Source organism: Propithecus coquereli, unplaced genomic scaffold (assembly GCF_000956105.1).
Source record: "Propithecus coquereli isolate 6110/MARCELLA unplaced genomic scaffold, Pcoq_1.0 Scaffold131, whole genome shotgun sequence".
NCBI lineage: Eukaryota > Metazoa > Chordata > Mammalia > Primates > Indriidae > Propithecus > Propithecus coquereli.
The window spans coordinates 1,534,544-1,555,464 of NW_012137303.1; the positions used below are offsets into that span (position 1 = coordinate 1,534,544).

The following is a 20,921-nucleotide window of genomic DNA, read 5'->3' on the forward strand; positions in this document are numbered from 1 at the left end:
GCTCCACAAAAATAAAAGTTATTTAAAAATGTTATCATGTGAACATCAGTCCTGACATACTAAGTGAAAGAAAAAAAAAAGATCCCAATATATGTAATATTTGCAGCTACTGAGGAGAGGCCCAAGAATGAGAGGAAAACAGGGGCAAAGCCTTTTGAGGCCAGACTTCTTGACTTAAATCCTAGTTCTCCTGCCTGCTCACTAGCTCTAAAATCTTGAGCAAGTCACATGATATTCCTGAGCCTCAGTTTCTTCATCTATAAAATGAATTTCATAATTTGGGGGAGGAGAAAGAGAAAAACTTAGGACAGTGACTGGCACAGGCTAAGCACTGTATACTGTGTGTGTGTGTGTGTGTGTGTGTGTGTATACAAGTTATTTGTTTTTATGGCAACTTTTTAGCTATCTAATGCAAAATATGAATCATGGTTCTTTTTCTGGGTCTTAAATTATGGAATCTAAGAATTGTCTAAATTCACCAATTCAGTTAGTATTAAAGCAATGGAATGATATGTTTGGTCAGCTTGTAAATATAAAGATCAACCTGAGCCATAGTTTGACCCCTAAGCCACTTACATTTAATGATACAAACACTCAGGGATTACCAAGGGTCAGAGAAACCAAGTAGGTGTAAAACATGGAGTTCTCAGAAAGATGTACCTGTAATCTCTATCAGGAGAAATACTTTCCACGCTGAGGGTCACAGTGCATTAGTATGTTACGAAATCAGTTTCATGATTTGCAACCAGTGTTTTTTTGAAAAATGAAATAGACTAGAATATATCAGAGTATAGGGGTTTAAGGTAGTATTGTTTTCTGAATTTTTGTTTCAGCTGTTTGTGCGTGTGTGTGTGAGTGTGTATGTGTTTGAGATAGAAAGAGAGAAAGACACTTTCCTACCTCACTTTACAAAAAATCAGAAGTTAGAAGTCTCATCCTTTGGCTTTTGCTTCAGAAATATTTCAAATGTAGACTCTCCCCTTTCCCACACTGTCCTTTATGCAAATCCTTTGGCAACCCGAGACTACTGCAACAGACTCCCAAGCTGGGCCTTCTCACTAATGATTTATGCAATAAATCTAAACCCAAGACAACTACAACAATAACAATACAACAAACTCTCCAATTAAAAAACCTCTAATGGCTCCCTGGCTCACAGAAGAACTACCAAATTTCTCACACAAGTATCTGGGGAGCTTCACAAAATGGCCCTTATAAAGAGTTTCCCTTTGCTGAAACCCTAACGCTCTAGTCATCCTACACTGCTCCCTCAGCATTCTCCAGAAAGGCCTTGGCCTTTATAAGCAAACTCTTAACTCCAGACTTCTCATAAAGGCCAGTCAGAGCTCAGGGGAGCATACTGGACATTTTCCCAACAACCCTTTTCCCACAGGTCTACAGCCACACTTGCCAGCCCAGTCTTAGATATCAGGTTCTGTGAGTTCCACTGGGTTTCCACTGGGTTCTTCAGGCGAGGGTTCCTGCCTCAAGTTTTATAGTTCATTGAGGGGAGGGACTGTGTCTGTTTATCTGAGAGAAAAGGAGAATGGAGGGGTGTTGAATTAATGAAACCAGAAACAAAACTCAATTGAGGACACCAGACCTGAGGGTGGCCTCATTTGGGCCAAGCAAATACCATCCTTGAGTCTTCTATAAAGCTACAGAGGCAGGGAAGTGGCTTTAATCACAGACAACCCATGTGCCTTGTAAAGTCTGGTTTATTAGATTGCCCTTACCTAAATAAGGTCATTCTCTGTAATTTTTAGACAATTCTATAAATATAACTTATGTAGTGAGACAGCTAAGAGATCTGTGTTACTTCCCTCACATACATAAATTATTTTCAATAAAATCATGGTGTGAATAATTCATTTTCTTCACCCATTGGAAGCCACCCATTTAGAAGACCACTCAGAAGAGATGAGATAAGTCTCCTGCAAAAAATTCCTTTTGCTTTTACAAGGAAAAGAGGAAGTTTTGTCCTTGGCCTTGAATTTGGCGGAAAATAGAGGGCTTTCTTGAATAGTTTTGGCGTGCAGGGTCACTTTTCATTAAAAGGTGAAAAGATATGTAAAATCTGAGTCCCCATGTATCATCCAGCAGTAGAACCCGGGAGATTAGGTACAGAGGAGTTTTGTAGGATTCAATTTTTCAGGGTAAAAGAAACACAAATGCTCCTCCTCTGAGGGGCGGGGCGGTGCCTAGGCAATGCACCAATCACAGCGCGCCCTGCCCTATATAAGGCCCTGAAGCCCGACGGCAATCTACACTTCTCAGTGTTTATTACATTCTGCTCTTTGGTGCTGGGATGTCTGAAACGGCACCTCCAGCCCTAGCCTGTCCTGTTCCAGCTTCTATGGAGAAATGTCCTGCCAAGAAGCGAGGGAAGAAAGCAGTTCGTCTGTTGGGCCCAAATCGCAAGGCCCCAAGTCCTTCTGTGTCTAAGTTGATCATTGAAGCTCTGTCTGTGACACACGACCGAGTAGGCATGTCGCTGGCTGCGCTCAAGAAGGCGCTGGCGGCCGCTGGCTATGACGTGGAGAAAAATAACGGCCGTATCAAGCTAGGCCTTAAAAGTTTAGTGAGCAAGGGGGTTTTGGTGCAGACCAGGGGTACCGGTGCCTCTGGCTCCTTCAAGCTCAGCAAGAAGGCTGCTCCTGAACCCACCAAGGGCAAGGTCAAGAGGTCAACTTCTAACAAGACCAAAAAGTTGGTTTTATCCAGGGATTCGAAACCACCAAAGAGTGTTAAGACCAATAAGAAAGCCAAGAAGCCAAGGGCAGCAGCAGCTAAAAAAGCTGTGAGGAGCGGAAGGAAGGCTAAAGGAGCCACGACCAAGCAACAGCAGAAGAGCCCAGCAAAGGCGAGGCCTGGGAAGCCCAAGGCAGCGAAGCCAAAATTGACCCAGCATGAAGCCAATCCTAGAAAGGCTACATCTAAAAAGTGAAGAGCTTCCTCATGCAAATTTCCAAAGAACCCAAAGGCTCTTTTAAGAGCCACCCAAGTAACTTCGAAAGGGTGTGACACTGGAAACTTCTATAACAAAAGTTAAACTGTGAAGGGGTAAAATAAATGGTCTCCTGTTAACATACATAATGTAGACCTACAGAGGTCCAGGAACTAGAATACTTCGATGTGCAATCCAGAGAACCTAGTTTGTGTTCTGGAATAGGACTTGTCTCTAAATTCTGGAAATACCAGTGTTACGGAAGGGAGTGGAATTTATTTGCCCAAATACACATGGCTTGATTTGGTTATTTATTTTTGTATTTATTTTTAAAATTTAAGTGCTGCATTCCAGTCTGCATTTTCCTGTGGTGCCGTTATAACAGGTTTCTTAACGTGGTGTACACGGACTTTAAAGGAGGTTTTTGAACCCTTACAGCGTCGCAGAATATGCGTCAGGGAATTTTTTTTTATACCTCTTTGTACTAACCTTTACCTGAAATTTAGAATTTTCTAACATTGATGGGACTTACAGAAATCAAATATTTTCAGAAATCACAAATATTTTCAGTAAAGTTAGAAGAATCTTGAAAGTGTTTATGCTCATTATTTCCAAAATACCATTGTTACTACGTTTTATGATATGTTAGCAAAGATGCACATATTACTGTCATGTTTTTAAAATGATTTAATAATTATTTTAATACCATTGTAATCCTATGTATTATTTTATGTATTATATTTACGAAAAGAGTCTATAGGCTTCATCTGACCCCCAGAGTGCTTCATGGGCTGAAAAAATGTTAAGAACCCAGAACCTTTATGGAAATGTTTGAGGCTGCACAGTTAGGGTCTGAATTCAACCTTCCTAAATCACAAAAATTCTATTAGGAAAATCTGGGTCCGAGCTAAAGTACCTGTCTCTTAAATTTTAAACAAAACTAGTTTCACTTTTCCTTTAATTTCTTCTATAGCATTTTTACTTAACGATTGTCATAAACATTAAAATTATACTAATGTTAATCTATTTTGGGTTGTATTTGGGGCGACTTTGAACAAAGCCCATTGCAAAACTATGCAGTGCATTATTTCATATATGAACATGTCCAAATGGTTCAATAGGGCCTCGCCTTTCTAGACTCATTTGTATAATTAGGCCTCTTAAAAAAAAGTGTCCTAAAATAGAAAACAGCACGTCCCTTGCTTGGATATATTAATAATAGCCATTGTTTCTCTATGAGATTAGAGTTGTGAGGATGTTGCAAGAGTATGTTTCACTTGCCTGACGAGGAAGTGAGCCCTTCTAACTGGTGTGTCCAGCAGTGGGCTGACTCCAGACCCTCATCACAGACGATGAGGATGAAAGACTGGCCTCGCCCAGCAGCTTACCAGTCTCCCAGCACTATGGAAATACCTAGACAGGGCTTCGTGAACCTTTGTTCCTCTCACCTTCCGGCACCTGGCATGAGTTGGGTTAAAAACAGAACCAGCCACAGTTCTGCCTCCAGTTCGGCATAGGGGGTGGAAGTGGAGGGGTGGGGAGTTGGCTATTAGACCCCTTTGTTTTGGACAATAGTTAAATAACGGTCATAAAATCCATTCCTTTTCGCTACGCTAAACTATTTCTAATCTAATGATTGTCCCTAAACAGGCTTCATCTACATAGCTGCATCCTATGATCCAAACGGTGAGGACCTTTAGGCATCATATGCCTCAAACAATCCAACTACAAAGTACAGTTCTTGCAACGCTCTCAAACACGCGTGCATACTCTATGAAGCCATTTTATTGGCATCGTTTGTTCGCGCTCACTTCCAAAAGTTTGAGATCTGTCTTTTCTTTCTGAAAAAATCAATTTCAATTTCTTTGTGGCATTAAATCACATAAACATAGCTATGTACAAAAATCCCCACAAAACTATGCCTACCTGTCAACAGCCTTATGCAGATTGTCACTGACCTAAAACATTCCGCCAACGTATTTCAGCTCTTTACCGGACTTTGCGGGAGGCCCTGAAAAGGACCTTTCATTTTTTTTTCAGTTTTAAGGTATGCGCACTCTAGGTTTAGCCTCCAAAGCCGTAGAGAGTGCGCCCCTGGCGTTTTAGCGCATAAACTACATCCATAGCGGTAACAGTCTTTCGCTTAGCGTGCTCTGTGTAGGTGACAGCGTCACGAATAACATTCTCCAGAAAAACCTTAAGCACACCCCGCGTCTCCTCGTAGATGAGACCAGAAATGCGCTTAACACCTCCTCGCCGGGCCAGACGCCGGATTGCGGGTTTGGTAATGCCCTGGATGTTGTCACTCAGCACCTTACGATAGCGTTTAGCACCACCTTTCCCTAAACCCTTACCTCCTTTCCCACAGCCAGACATGGTTTGTAATGCAACGACAATACAGAAATTGTTGTGCCTTAAATACCTCTCTTGCGGACCTGATTGAAAACAAAATGCGTTGGCAGAGTTTGTCCAAATTAGGTCACTAAGCGGGTGGAGCAAGCAAAAAAAAAAAAATGTTTTATTAGGATATCAACGTTTTGATTGGCCAGTGAAACCTTGCTCTTGGTGGGAAGGAAAGGTACAGATTTCATTGAACTGCAAAGCCTTAGTTTCTCTTTTGCCTTGCATTGTTCTGTCACCGCGCATCTACGAGTTTAAAGTACTGTGTTCCTATCAGCTCAATGACTCTGAGCAAAGAGACCCATTCCACGTTTCTTTGTATTTTCACTTAGTAACTAATGAATTAAGTAATTCCTTGGGGAAGGTACAAATATATAGGTTAAGGGACTTTCCCTCCTAGACATTTTACTATTCCTGTTTAAACCGAAGCGCTTTTATGGACTTCTCTGTGCTAAACAAAATATAAGCCTGGACACGAAACTCTGCTCCTAAAGGTCCTATATTTGAGAAGACAAAAAGGTAGACACCTAATTGCAAATTAAAACTTCGTAAGTGCAAATTTCTTCCTCTTTTCTTTCCCTACCTCGATTCAAATATGTATTGAGTGAGTCTTTTTTCTGCAAAAGTCTGTGTAAGAGGCAAGAAACAAAACTAAACTCGAATAATCGTTGCCCGTGGACCTTCTTGCTGCTCTCTCTGCTGCATCTATCTGTCTGGTGTGCCTACAATTCCAAACTCTTCCCTTCCCTCCTTTAATAATCCCCTTTCAACTTGCTCTAGCTTTAGAGAAGAGAACATAATGTTTTGTAGAGTTGGGGATTAATTGAAGTATAGGGCTAATCCTTGATTAAGGTCATTTCAAGGCCTATAGGGTCCTTGTCTGGCAGGCCTTTGATAAGATTATTGATGTTAAAACAAGGCTAATCCCAACAGAATTGGGTCTGAATGTGATTTGAAGAGAGACTTCTCAATTCAAAATTTTCTTCTTAGTTTCCTGTTGCTGTCATTGCAAATGTACATGGTAGAAACCACTCTTGTTTAAAAAGTAAACAAAAATTCACACCCCACCATCACCACCACCTCCCAGTTAATAAATAAGTGCCTATTGTGGATACTTAGAATGAGAATGTGGCCTGCGACATATTGTAACTTCAGACTTGCTCATATAAAGAGAAGAGACATAGAGAGGTAGAAAAAAGACACAGGAGAGGACAGAAACACTCTAAATGTCATATGGTTTGTAATACTTCTGAAATAATTAATTGGTTAGAGTCTTCCATCCCAAATTGAGAGATTTTAAATTCCTGACTGTCACTACGCACTCCTTGAGACAAACACACAGCTTATAAACAGGGGACTTAGTTAGGAAGGAATATCAAACATTACAGAGAAAAAGTGCAAGGACTGAGATCATATGTGAAACTCTGAAATATCAACATGCTTTTTGATTCATGAAAAAAAATAAAAATATAGTGTATACAATAATTTCATGCAAAAATACATGATATGAACTACCCTGAAATACATCCCAGCAAGTTTAATCTGCATTTAATCCAAAGGCCTAGGATGTCTTTCCTTTATTTTGCCTATTGTATCATTAATAAAACCTCACTTTTATTTTGGAAGGCAGCTATGCTCACAACTATACCACCAATGCTACCATCACTTTTATTTTGACATTTAATTTATTTTTTTCCTTTTAATATCTCCTTTTCTAATTTTTCTCAATGACCAGTCACTCAAAAACAAGGAATGTCAGGGCAAAAATTTAAAGAAGGCATATATATATATGTAATTATATATATAATATTATATAATATATATTATATTATGTATAATATATTATATATAATATATATATTAGGCTATATATATATTAGGCTATATATATATTATATATAATATATTAGGCTATATATATATATATATATATATATCCTTTCACTCTGGGAAGAATACAGGTATTACTCAATCATGTGGTTTGGGAGAAGAGTGGTTCACCCCTGAATCTATATGGCTTCCTGTTCTTTCCTTTTCACCTTCCTCTCACTTTCCAGGTGAACCTCATTCATTCAACATGTTGGCTAGGCCCTTCAGATAAAAACTCTACAAACAAGTTGTGGCTAATAGGACACACAAAATATTCAAACAAATAAAACTATGCTATTAATCAGAGGTCTTATAAAAATATGAAATGTCCAGAATTACCCTCCACAGACTAACTCTATCAGAATGCCAGATTTCAGGGATGGCATATGGTGTGTTTGGGGGTGAGTATACATCAGTATATGGCACCTGCATATTCAACAAACAATTCTGATATTAATACCTTGCCAATGCTGAGAACCACAAGCAATCTGTCTGGCACACATCATCACTTTTAAGTGTATAACTGCTTTAGTACAAAGTAAAGAAATCCCAGAGTAGAAATACTTTCGAGCTGTATTACAGTTGAGAGAATGCATAAGTACAGTGTCACCCTACTTGCACTGGAGCTTTATAACATCACAACAGTTATCTCCAGGATTTGGGGACATCACTCCTGGTCTTGGGCAAACAGCTTCTCTAGCCAATGACTGATTTATCTCACTCCCATCTAATGATTCACTGAATTTCTCTTTTTCAGCAACCTAGCCTATACTCTGGTTAGGAATATTTATTTTCTTATTCACTTTTCCTGAATTTTCCTGAACTGTAAGTGCCATTTGAACAACTTTGGTTCCATGGCACATATCCTATGTCTCTGCATATTTTTCTTACTTCCACTCCTTACTCTTGTAGGAAAATGTTCCTGCTTTTTCTTTTCAGTCTAAACTCTTTTACTAAAAGGTTTTTTCATTTGCACTTGCTAGGCTTGCTGTCCTTGTATAGGGAGTCTCCATAAACCCTCATATACTTTGGCCTATTAAAAAAAAAGTTATTTGGACAGAGAATTCTAACATTATCCTTTCTTAAACATTTGGTTCAAAATTTTTCTAAACACGGTGGTAATTAAATGTGGTTTTCAAAATTCCCTTGAATACTTTCTTAATTGCACACAGAAAACACAAAGTATTTTACATTTGTTTTATTGATGAAATTGTGAACCCAAATTTACACAAAGACCCATATTTAAAACAGATGTTTTCATATACAAAGTAAAATTCTTTTGGCAGTAATGAGGTTGGTTATTGATTATTTTATGAAAGTGCCATTGTAGTAATTCAGTTTAAGAAATAAACCCAGGATATTTACTTAACTCATAGACTAAAGTTAACTAGCAACACTTGCACTGAAATTTATGCAAATATTGGTACTTACACCCCCAAAGAGTGGATTGAAGACTCCAAAATTCTTTTCAGAATCTTCAGATCAAAAGCCAGAATTTGTTTTTTAAAAAATAATTAGAATAATATTTTGTGCCCAAATCTAGTGGATAAAATAGTTTGCAGACGCTTCAAGCTACCCATCCCCAAATTTCTCCCTGAATAATAAAGAGAGATTCAATAATTCAAAATGTGTGTATGAACCAAACAAAATATCCTGAAATTTAAAAACACACCTGAGAAATGTTTCAAAATATTTAGGGAAAAATAACAGGGAGCCTACAGAAAACATCATGGGTGCTACCACCGGGCAGCAGAATGAATATTTTTCAAGTAGTGTATTAACAATATGGTAACAATGCCACACCATATGTGTTCTTGACCCAAACATAAGTATTGTATAGTGAACTTGACTCTGAGCCAGAATGGCTGGAATAAAAATCCAGCACAACCATGTTCAGCTGTGTAACCTCTAACAAGTTAACTAAACTTGTTAACTAACAAGTTGACTAACTCACTGTGCCTTGGTTTTCATCACAACAAAATAGGGCAATAACATAATTCCTGTCTCATAGGATTCTTTGGAGGATTTAAACGAAGATTTAGAACAGAGCCTAACATCTAGTAAGTATTTAATAATAATCAGCTGAAAAAATTAGTTTGAGAAAAATATTTACGCCAAGGAAGACTTTCACTATGCAAATTCATCCATTCTGTATCTAGAAGATACAGAAATATCTATTTAAAACACATCATATGTATCTCTTCCACACCTTAAACGGTTACTCAGAAACAGAATGCTTGAGATACCAGAAAGCACACCACGCCAAGTAACAAATGTACGCAAAATGTCAAGGCAGCCCAGGCTTCTAATAAAATACTTTAATATTGTCTTAATATTCTACACGTTAGAGTGTAAAAGTTAATCACTGATACAAAAAGGGAAAAGAACACATTATGACCCAAAGTCTACAAAGAGAATCAAAATTACGAATACCAGCCTGCATGTGGAAATCTTCAATTTTGAAAGCTATGCATGTTTGAGTGCTAGTCATTATTAAATCAGTGTGATTAGGAAAAAAATAGTAGTTTAAAAATGATAGCATATAAGCAATTTTGGCATTTTAGAGAAAATGCTTAGTTTTTAAATGTATGTGTGTCCATGAAGAATGTTTTATAATACACAAAGTATACACAGCACCTTAAGATGACATTATTATAACATAACAAGAATTTTGGCCTGTTCCTCCTAGCAGGCCTCAGTCACCTGCTGTACTTGGCTCAAAGATTATTAAAGTTATTTGTTTTCCTTCTGTTCCCAGTTCAGGCAGCTTAACAGTGGCCTATGATTCAAATGACTGGTAAGCAGTTTCTTGTCTGTCTTCTCAAATTTTCAGCGGCTTTTCTCTACAAGTGGTCTCCAGTGTACCATCCTTGTCCTGCCCCTTACCAGCCGGAAAACCTCCAGCCTTGGCTCTCTCCAGTCACGTGACAGCTGGGCTGCATCCACCCATGGCCACCAGGTGTCACCCTTCTCCTTACTACCATGCTTTGACCCTGAGTGGTTTTGCCAAAGGGGAAATAAAATACAGAATTTAAAATTCAGGTCTTTGATTTTTCAAATGTAGTTGGCTCAAGAATTAATAAACACGGCCAGAAAAATTATGCTAAAAATATCCGAAACTAAGCTTAAAAACACTGAAAGAAAATGGTGATTTATAATTTTATTTAAAAATAAAATTAACAGGCCACAGTTGCCGATGCTTAGTAAATATGTTACTGTGAAGACTAGAGTGTTTCTTGAAATCTCAGCCCATGTGAAATAAAACCAATATAAAAAAAACTGTTACCTAATTAATTAACATACTCTTCATGAGGTAGAAGAGCAAGTGAAGCCTTTGGGCAGTCCGCTTTGAATATGGGATGATATTTAGAAAGAAGAACTTGTTAGTGTGTTTCCAGTGTGGTTTGGAGTTAAAATAACCAATGTCTTATAACACAGATGATAAGGTCCCTACGGTGAAGAAAAACAATTAATTCAGCCACCACAGTTCAATGAAAATATTCCATAAAACAAAATGTAAGAATATTAGAAGCAATACAAATATTCCCAAAGTGACAGATTAAGGTATACACATGAGATAAATGAGAACATCAGTAAAATCATGCTGTATACAACACAATTACACATTTATTAAAATATATATATTTGTTAATTTTATATCTTTTAATGCAGCAATAATACTAACAGGTAATATGCAAGTTGTTAATAAAGTTGATCACTGATTAATTAATTAAATAATAGCTTTACTTTTATTCATCTTTCGACTTTTCTGCAATGAGCACAAATTACTTTTGTTTTTTTTTTTTCATAACTTTCATAACGAGACAAAAACAAAAAAGGTTTTTAAAAAAATGTTGAAATCTCTTCACCCAAATTCAGTATCTACAAAACAAATTTTTGAGCTGTACTTGGCTCCTGAGGGGCATCCGCCCTCCAAGACAGAGTGCTTGTACCACAGCTATGCAGCCAAACATATGTAGTAGCATAAAGTAAATACATGCCCTCTGGAGATATATGTATGTGACTTTTGAACATGGTCAGATTAATCTCTTTCCCAGTATCTAGTAAATCCTGAGTGTCTAGGTTAGATGAATTTTTTGAGTGTGCACAATTGGAGATAAGAACCAGAATCCCAGTGACCCCAGCAAGATGATGCCTGGGCATCCTCAAGCCATTTGGTGGCTTCTGTTTTGATCATCTCAAAATGAGAGAGGTTGCTCCAGTTCACCGAGGGAAATACCACTCAGGAAGCACTGAGTGAGTGAGGACCCTGTGTCTAAAGCCCAGCACAGCCACTAAGTGTCCCCACCAATCACTATCCTTGTGTGGGGGCCGAAGATATAGATGCCAGAGAGAGCAAGAGAAGAGAAAAGGAGCCACATTCCAGGTCCTTCCCACAGGGACTTTGAAAGAAAACATGGCATGTGAGGATCAGTAGCTCATTTTCTGCTATTTCCCTTCATTTGGTTCGAGCTCACTGAGAAGAAGCACAATGTGACAAGAGAAGAGCCATCTCCATAGCCATCTCCGTCCCTCTCCATTTACTCTGTTCATCTAAACCACCAAAATGCAGTGGGATGTGAGATGGATCAAACAGCAAGAATGACTGTTTGAAACATGTCTCTATCCCCGGCAAGCTATGAGATACTCTGTACTTCACTTTCTCCATCAAAAAAAGAAAAAAAAATGGAGATAATAGTACTTACCATATGTAGTAAGGCATGTAAGTAGGTGCTTCAAACAGAGTCTGGCACCAACTAAGTGTTTTTATTTTTAATAAGTATTAGCCACATTATCATTATTACCACCATCTTTATCATGATTTTCATTATCAGAACAAGGAGAGAGGGTCAGCAGAGACCAGGTGGAAAATTATCATGGTGCTTCAGATCTGGCATACTAGAGCAGCAATGCAAATATAGGCATCATTAACCTTTGAAAGCCTATATGACATCTCTGTGCAAATTAGAAAAAGACACCCCTGCCCAAGGCCCTCCAAGACGCTTTCCCCCCACCTGCTAAAACACCCATCATAATAGACATAAATATCCATGATGCCTTTTCTAGGAAAGTTTGTGCAGTCCACAGCCTTCATAGCTGCACAACGACCCAAATCACACTTTGATGGAAGAGTCCCCAAGGCTTGGTGACAGATGAGTTACTGGATAACAGAAAGAAAGGATTCAAAGCAAAGTTGAACGAGTCCGGGAAATGCCTGGATATGTGTGCAAAATTCTAGTAGGGATATGAGTGTGCATTTCCCAGGGTGAAGAAGGTTCATAGCTTTTCTCATGTTTTCATATGTTAAAATGAATTGTGAGTCCTCAAGAGTTAAGCAACCCTCTTCTGGAGGTAGGAGATGAGATAGGTGTGTGGGGTCAGACATGATGGAGGAAATGAAGGAATCCTCTATATGCAGTTTGAGATTCACGAGAGACAGCTCTGGAGGAGAGGTCACAGGTGGGGTCACTGGCATGCAGGAACTCAAAAACCTAAATGAGGACATCTTTTTGAGAAAATGAACAGGGAAGACTAAAAGCAGAGAGTTCTTCATGCAGTTTCTGTCTGTTAGGTCCAACTCTGTCCTGAACATGAAGAGCTCCACAAGTATGCCCCTCTTTGAGTCTCTAGTTTTTTCTCCTCCCCACAATGAGTCTGCAGGCTGCACATCAGTCACATTCAGCCAGGACATAGTCCCCCATGGCTTCTCCTGTTAAGACAAGAGACCCAGGAGAGAGGCATCACAAACCTAGGCATCATCTTGCCTCTTCCCTGTCCCTCACCTTCCTCATTGGCCCATCTCAACTTTGCCCACTCTCATCCCAGGGCACTACTGGATTTATTTCTCATCTGGAATTGCTTATTGCCCTGATAACTGGTCTCCTCACCTCTCATCTCACCTTCTAACAACCCATTCAGTACACAAGGGAGATCGTGTCCCTCTTTGCTTATGTTCCTTCACTGACTCCCCAGTGATCATAACATAATGTCCCAAAAGTCACCAGGACTCTACACATCCTGGCTTCTGTCTGCCTCTCTATTTTCTACACCACAGATGTTCAAGGGGTAGAAATGCAGAATTGGTGCCTGAAAGGTATACAAAGTCAGGACAAGGTACATTAATTACTTCTCACCTCGCAATATGCCTCACCCTCTCCCACTTGGCATGGATGTTCCACCTGTGTAGACCTCCCTTCACCCTCAACTTCACCTGAAGAAATCCCACTTCTCCTTCAAGAATCAGAAGGCTTTCTTGATCCCTAGCTGAACATGATCATGCCTTCCTTTGATGCCCCAAAGTATCTCCTTCCTACTTGCCTTAGGACCTCAGGGGGTCTTCTTGAACTGCATCTACTTGTCACGGATTTCAATCCCTACTAGATTTGGGTTCTGAGAATAGCAACAGTGACTTTCTCAACCACAAAGCTCCTGCACTACCTTAAACAGCATTTGCAAAATAGCAGGTGCTCAAAAGACATTTCTTGAATTAGAAACTTTCATTATGGGAAAAACCATTAATTCCTTTCCTGCTCCCAGGAAGGTGCTAGTGTTCCCAAAGAAAATAAGAGAGAATAAACCTTCCCATGGATACCAAATCCCCTCTGCCCTCCCTCTGCCCCACTTCTTGCAGGAGGACAGCTGTATCCTGGGGTCAGAGGTACTAAGAGACTTCCTCCTTGTTTCTACTCACTTGAAGCCTGCCTCTTCCTTAAGATTCTGAACAAAGCTCCAATAAAGAAGATAATGACACAAACAGCAATCCCACTGATGACTCCAATGACCAGGGTGTCAGATGGTAAGGGCTCTAAAATAGTGAAAGCAAGTTAAAGCCTGTGATTGCCAGCCCCAGCCCAACCCCCAACAAAGAGCAGACCCTCCTCTCACTGCCATGTTGATCCCCCAGGGCCCTCTCTTCCTATCCCCCACCACTTCCCATTTTACCCACAACAGATTTTCTCAGCTTTTGGCTCTCATCTGTTACATACCCCAGGTGGCAATGAGGGGCTGATCCAGGCCTGGGTGCTCCACCTGGCAAGTGTATCTCTGTTCTTCCCCAGGGGGCACAGCCAAGGCTATCCAGCCCTGGTAGGTCCCATCCCCATTAGGCAGAATGTCCTTAGGCTCAATCTCCTTGGCATCCAGTGGCTGCCTGTCCCTTAGCCACTTCATGGTGATGTTCTGGGGGTAGAAGTTCAAAGCCTGACACCGAAGAGTGGTCACTGCAGAGGTCACATGATGAGTCACCTTCACCAAAGGAGGCACTGGACAGAAAAGAAGGATGAGGAGAAGGGATATTTTCACTCTGGCCAGGAAGCCTGGAACTTTCACTTCCTTCTACAAATGGGTTGGAGGAAGGAAATACCCTCCTACAAAAAAAACAAGTGGCAGGAGAAACACATACTATTTTGTGTCCTAAAACTCATTCCAAGATTGGGTTCTCATGCAGTGTCACATGGAACACAGTCACAGTCATATCAGCTTGTTCTCTTGTCCATTATGTAAATATGCATATCTTTTACCCATGTTCTCTGTTCTGACAGATGAAATTGCCTTTTATGTGCATCAAAAATGATTGAATACAAATGATCAGTTTCACCTGGTTCAACCTAGTAGGTATTCTTCTTGTGAGAAGGGGCTTTGTAAGAAAGCCAGCTTCAGTGATTATTGCCATGTTCTGTGAAAGAAATCTTTAACTTAAAGGAATCTGCTACTCTGATGGGTGACCTCACTTGTATTTCCTCATCTTGGTATTCATGTGACAGTTGACATCTCTGAATTCCTACCATGTATAAATACACATAGGATTGTTGGTTAAATAGAAAAAAGGCCATAGATACTTCCTCTTTGGACATATGCATGGAGAAAAAAAATTAAAACCACGACTCGTGGCTGTGTCATATATCTCAATTATAAGATGGAGACCCTAGGATTGGCAAAGTCCCTTCCCAGAACTTGGAGAGTCACACAACCTCAGGCACCTCTGAAACCACAGCCAGAGATCCCATGCCTTGTATCCTCCTCACTCTGCCAATATAGTGTGGGCACAGAAGGGTGTTTCCACCATACCTTGCTGGTCCAGAACACCTCTCCCCAGCTCCAGCAACTGCTGCAGGTGCTCAAGGCAGTCCCTCTCCAGGTACGCCCTGTTCTGCTTGGACCGAATTTTGTGCACTTCCCACTCCAGCTTGGTGGCCTGAGCCCTGGGCTCTGCTGCTCTCCAATTCAGCGTCTCAGGGCAGAATTCAAGGTGGTCCTGCCCATCATACCCATACTTCCAGACGCCCCTGGTGCTGTTGTCCTCTTGCATCTCACAGCCCAGGATCACCTGTAGGGTATGGGACTCTAGAAACACCCCCAGCCTTGTTATTGAAACCAAAGGAGTAGGTCCCTGTTTCCACCATCCTCAAGGACCAAACAATCTCAGGAAGCAAATGTCTTCCCTCTTCCCTGCCCCCCAGACTTCTAGCTCTCTCCCTCAAGATGCAACCCTGAGGTAGTAAAAAGCTCCAACGATCTCATGAAGGTGAGGCCCCCTCTCCACATACCCTTGCTGTGGTTATGGTTGTCCATGATAGTCCAGAAGTCAACAATGAACATGTGATCCCACCCTTTTAGGCTTTGACTCAGCTGCAGCCATAGTTGGCTTGAGGTTCTATTCCAGACCCATGGGGCTCGGGGCTCTGCTCGTCGACTCTCATGATCATAGTACACGAACAGCTGGTCATCCACGTAGCCCAAAGCCTCAAACAAGGAAGGTCCAAGGTCCCGCTCTGAGGCACCCATGAAGAGGTAGTGCAGAGAGTGCGAACCTGGAGAGATAGCAACAGGCCTTCGCCACACACAGCAGCGGGGACTGGGAGGCAGAAGCGCCACACACCTGAATCAACTCATACCAACAGCTGTGTCTGGTCCTTACCCTGTGAAAGTGAGACACAGTCCTGTCTTCCATCCATATGACAGTTGTGGCTGCTCTCTCCTCGTGTACCTCCCTCTGCCACATGTGGTTGCCACCCCTTCGCTGCCCCAGACCCTGACCCGTTACTCACAATCAGGCAGTTTCCCCTGGAGTGGACAGACTCTAGAAAATCCTAAGGTGTCTCTAGCCATGGTAGTTGAGCTCAGGAGTTGGTGCTTAGAGCAAATTAGATTCAAGTCCTGAGGAATTTGCTCTTGTGTCTTTTTTATCACTTCATCTCTAAACCTTTTCATGTGCAAATGTTTCCTGTGAAATGCTGGAGGATCTGCTGATAAATAGCTCAGGGCAACTTTTTAGTATCACAACAGTTCCCAAGCAAACACAGAAGGACCCTCTTCCCTCAGTTATAGGATGAGGGAGTTCAGAAATGCATCTCCTCCCCCCGCCCCCCCTAGTACCTAGAGCAGCACCTGGCACATAGTAGTTGCTTCATAAATACTTGTTGGAAGAATGACTAAACAATGGCTCTTAGATTTTAAATTCTGGCCCTGAACTCTAGACTCTTATAGCCAACTGCCTATATGACATCACCATTTAGTCACCTGACTGGAATTCAAACTTAACATGTCCAAACCCAGGCAGCTGATTTCCCCCCAAACTGCTCTTTCCTCTGCCTTCACCATCTCTGAAATGGCATCACCAATCAGCCCATTGCTTAGGCCAATAAAATAAAATGAAAATGAAATCATTAAAGAACAGTGCCAATTTTGACTCTTCTCTCATACAACATAGAATCCTTTAGCAACTTCCTTCAAAATATATCCAGAATGCAACCATTTCTCACCCCCTCCTCTCCTCCCACCCAGCCCACTCCACTACCTCTTGCCTGCACTAGTGTAACAGTACCCTGGCTGAGCTCCCTGCTTTTAGTGCTGCTCCTTTCATTCTGTTTTCCACATAGCAGCCAGAGCATTCTTTAAAACCTGTGGCAGAGCATGTCACTCCTTGGCTAGAATCCACACCATAGCCTATAGGGCCCACATGGCCCAGCTTGTGGCTCTTCTGAGCTCCTACCTGCTTCTCTGCCTCCAGCCCTGACACTCCTTGCTCTTCTTTCAACCTTACGGCTCTTAACCAGGACATTTTGTCTCCCAGGGGACATTTTTGATTGTCAAAAGTGAAGGAGTGCTGCTAGCATCTCCCAACTAGAGGGCAGGGATGATGCTAGACACCCTACAATGTATGCAACAGCCCCCACCTTCCCTCAACCAAAAAAAAAAAAAAAAAGTCAGTAGTTTTAAGAAAACCTGCTTCAACCCAACTTGCCAGGCCCATTCAGTTGCCTGAGAAGTGCTGCCCCAGTCAGTATCACCTTTATTTCCTTCAGGTCTCTGTTCAGCCTCAGAGAGAGGCTTGCCCTGGCCTCTCTGCTTCACATGTCTTCACAGTGCTCATCACTAGCTGACATTGTATATCTTTCTGCTCATTTGTTTGTTGTCCCCTCTCCCACTAGAATGCGAAATTTCAGAGGGCAAAGACTCGATTCCCTGCTCTCTTCCCTACAGCCTAGAACAGTGCAACACATGGCTGGGCTCATTCTACACTTGTGAACAGTGACTATTCTGTTCAACATGAAATTTTATTATTCAGCCTCTAACGCAGTGTGATGTCTGAAAATCACAGCTGTGACATGGAGACATGGGCTCTGCCACCAAAGTCCAATGTACCATAGAACAGTTACTAGTATGCAGGTCACTGTGATAATGCATATAAATCACAGAGCGCTGTGCTAGACTACAGGGCAAAATCACTGTCAGCTAAGATCAGAAGCAGTGGTAGAATTTGATTTAACATCAGAAAACCAGATTGTTTACCTTCTTTGTAACCTGGAAAGAGTTACTTAACTTGAGGGCCAGTTAACCACTAGTAAAATAAAGCTATTCATAGCTCCTACCTCTTAATGCTAGTGAGAGTCAAATAAAATCACAGATATGAATGTGATTTAAAACTGACTTCATTGCTTAAATGTTAATTATTATTACTTTGGCATCCTTTAGAAAAGGCCCGTTAATTACACAGCACATTGCAAAGTCAACAAAGCCTGGCTGAAAAAGAGAACTGTTATGTTCTGTTCTGTTCAAAGGTTCAAAAACAATATATACTTAATTTTCCAGTCAAAAGAACAATCGCCAGGAGTCGGGAAAGGCCCAAAGTAGGCCTCTTTCAGGAGCCTTCCACCTCCACCTCACCAAAAGGGGGTGGGGTGGAAAGAATTCAAATCCCAACCCGTCTCCTGCAGCAGTGCCGAGAGGGAAACCCCGCGCGGGTCCCGCTGTGAGTTAGCTCAGGCTGCCCTGCGGGCGCCCGGGCCCAAGTCGCCCTTGGTGAGAACTTCCTGTTTGGAGATGACTGGGGAAAAAAACTACACAGCGGACATTAGAAACAGCAACAAAAAATGAAATCGGAATCAAAGGAGCCCCTGGCTCAGCTCAAGTGATTAACTATTAGATTTATTTAAAAGCGTCACGGTTCGGGGAGGGAGTGGGTGGCTCCAAATGTCACTCGGAAGAGCGGGGACAGAAGCGCTCGGGGGAGGGGGCAGGTCCTGGGGCCAGGCACCGCGTCTGCAGCTTCCCCTCCCCGGGTCTGGACACCGAAAGTAGGGAGAAGGGACTGCGGATGGGCTGAGCAAGTCCTCCGAAGTTAGAAAACTCCCAAACGCTAAGAAAAGTTTCGGTTTTTCCTCCCCCGCCGTGCCCCTAGCTCGCCCGCAGCCCTCGGACTCACGCATCTGTCGCCCCTGCGGGACCGCGGTCCGCAAGAACATCAGGAGGAGAAGCGCTGGCCTCGCTCGCGGGCCCATTTTCCCGGTTCAGACCTCAAGCCCCGGCGCGTCCCCGCCTCTTTGCTGGGGCGGGGAAACAGAGACCGACCAAGAAGTCACCCTGGAGCCATTGCCGAGACTCCGGGATGCCCAATAAAACTCCCTCGCGATTGAGATCTCTTTCTGGGGCATTGGTTAAAAGACATGGGTCTCCTGAACTTGAATTTTCTCTCTTCTGCAAGCAGAGGTTATTGCTTGTGAGAGAGTGATCCAGCTGTCCCCCTAGTTTCTAAGTCCTGAGTAGGTGTTGCTGATTGGGCAAAATATATTTCACAATTTTCTGATCTAAATATTCAATAATTTCAAAATTCAATTATACATTTTTTTTTTTTTAAGACAAAGTCTCGTTCTGCTGCCCAGCCCGGAATGCAGCAGCGACATCATAGCTCTCTGCAAGCTCAAGCTCCTGGGCTCAAAGGATCCTCCTGCCTCAGCCTCCTGAGTAGCTGGGACTACAGACACATGCCACCATGCCCGGCTAATTTTTTTTTCTTTAATTATTTTTTGTAGAAACAGAGTCTCACTATACTCAGGCTGGTCTCAAACTCTTGGCCTCAAGCAATCTTCCTGCCTCTGCCTCCCAAAGGTGCTGGGATTATGAGCACGAACCACTGCATCTGGCCAATTGTACATTTTGAAACTTCTGTCTCAAGCTTAGTCCAACTTGCTGATTTTGTTATTTGATTTAGAAATATGATTTTTCATTTTGTTATTCGATTAAAAATTAATTAAATCATTAGATTAATAAATTATAATAGATCCTACTGAAACACTTTTCACAATTTACTTAAATGAATTACCTGACAAATGTTTCACAAACTTTACAGCACATTGGAATTACCTGGAGTATCATTAAACATACTGAAGCCCTGCTTCTCTTGCCCTCCTCAGGCATTCTGATTTAATTGGCATGGGTGACAGCTGGGCATTGGGATTTTAAAAGCTTCCCTTTCCTCCAACAAAGTTTGGGAACTTAGACATTTCAAACCATATTAACAACTTTGTTATATCTGAGTGCCCCAAACCTTTAAATATCTAACAAATTCAGCAAGCAATACCTTTCTAAGCATGCATGCAAATTTTGACAATTCAAGAAAAGGCATACTTAAAAATCAGGCCCTGTTAACTGTAAGCACATAGATGGAATAAGATTGGAAAAATGTTGAATATTGGTAGCTTGTATATCGGGATTGATGATTGTACTATTCTGTGTGTGTGTGTGTGTGTGTGTGTGTGTGGTGTCACAGGTTTATTGAGATATAATTCACATGCCATACAGTTCATCTATTTAAAATGTAAAAATCAATGGGTTTTAGTTATATTTACAGAGGTATGCAACTATTAGCACAATTTTAGAACAATTTCCATCTCCCCCCAAAGAAACCCTGTACCCTTTAGTCACTGCCTCCCCACATCCCTCCATCTTCCCTCCTCCCCAGCCCTCCACAATCAGTAATCTACTTTCCTTCTATTCTGAACATTTCATGTACATAGTCATACAATACATAGCTTTTTTTGGTAACTGACTTCTTTCACTTAGCATAACATCTTCATGAATGCTTTTTATGGACTAATAATATCCATTGTAAGGATATACCACAACACATTTTATTTATCCATTCATCAGCTGATGGACATTTGGGTTGTTTCCATTTTTTGGCTAATGGTAATAATGCTGCTATAAACATTCATGGATAAGTTTTTGTGTGGACTTATGTTTTGATTTCTCTTGGGTGTACATCTGGAGTGGATTTGCTGTATCTTATGGTAACTCTGTTTAACCTTTTGAGGAACTGCCATACTGTTTTCCAAGTAACTGTAGCATTTTAACCTCCTATCAGCAGGGTAAGGGTGTTCTGATTTCTCTAAGTTTTTGCCTGCCGAACACCTCTTATTGTCCATCT

At 41.3% G+C, this 20,921-nt stretch overlaps 3 protein-coding genes across 4 annotated transcripts in view; 2 read left to right on the top strand and 1 right to left on the bottom strand.

Annotated features, from left to right (window-relative positions):
* Positions 1 to 20,921, top strand: part of LOC105805634 — a 153,690-nt gene that overhangs the window by 87,387 nt on the left and 45,382 nt on the right. The gene's annotated exons all lie outside the window — the stretch shown is intronic.
* Positions 2,309 to 2,947, top strand: LOC105805673 (histone H1t). The gene has a single exon (XM_012638603.1). The coding sequence runs from the start codon at positions 2,309 to 2,311 to the stop codon at positions 2,945 to 2,947; it is 639 nt and encodes a 212-aa protein (XP_012494057.1).
* On the bottom strand, positions 12,573 to 19,116 carry HFE (hemochromatosis). 2 transcript variants are annotated; one of them, XM_012638597.1, is made up of 6 exons: positions 18,921 to 19,050; positions 15,763 to 16,026; positions 15,284 to 15,559; positions 14,203 to 14,478; positions 13,908 to 14,021; positions 12,573 to 12,708 (listed from the first exon to the last, which is right to left on the bottom strand). In XM_012638597.1, exons 1-6 carry the CDS (start codon positions 18,994 to 18,996, stop codon positions 12,701 to 12,703), a joined length of 1,014 nt encoding a protein of 337 aa, XP_012494051.1. In that variant the 5' UTR covers positions 18,997 to 19,050; the 3' UTR covers positions 12,573 to 12,700. The 2 variants fall into 2 exon arrangements, with proteins under 2 accessions (XP_012494051.1, XP_012494050.1); XM_012638596.1 differs by lacking the exon at positions 12,573 to 12,708 and adding an exon at positions 12,767 to 12,926 and having other exon boundaries at positions 18,921 to 19,116.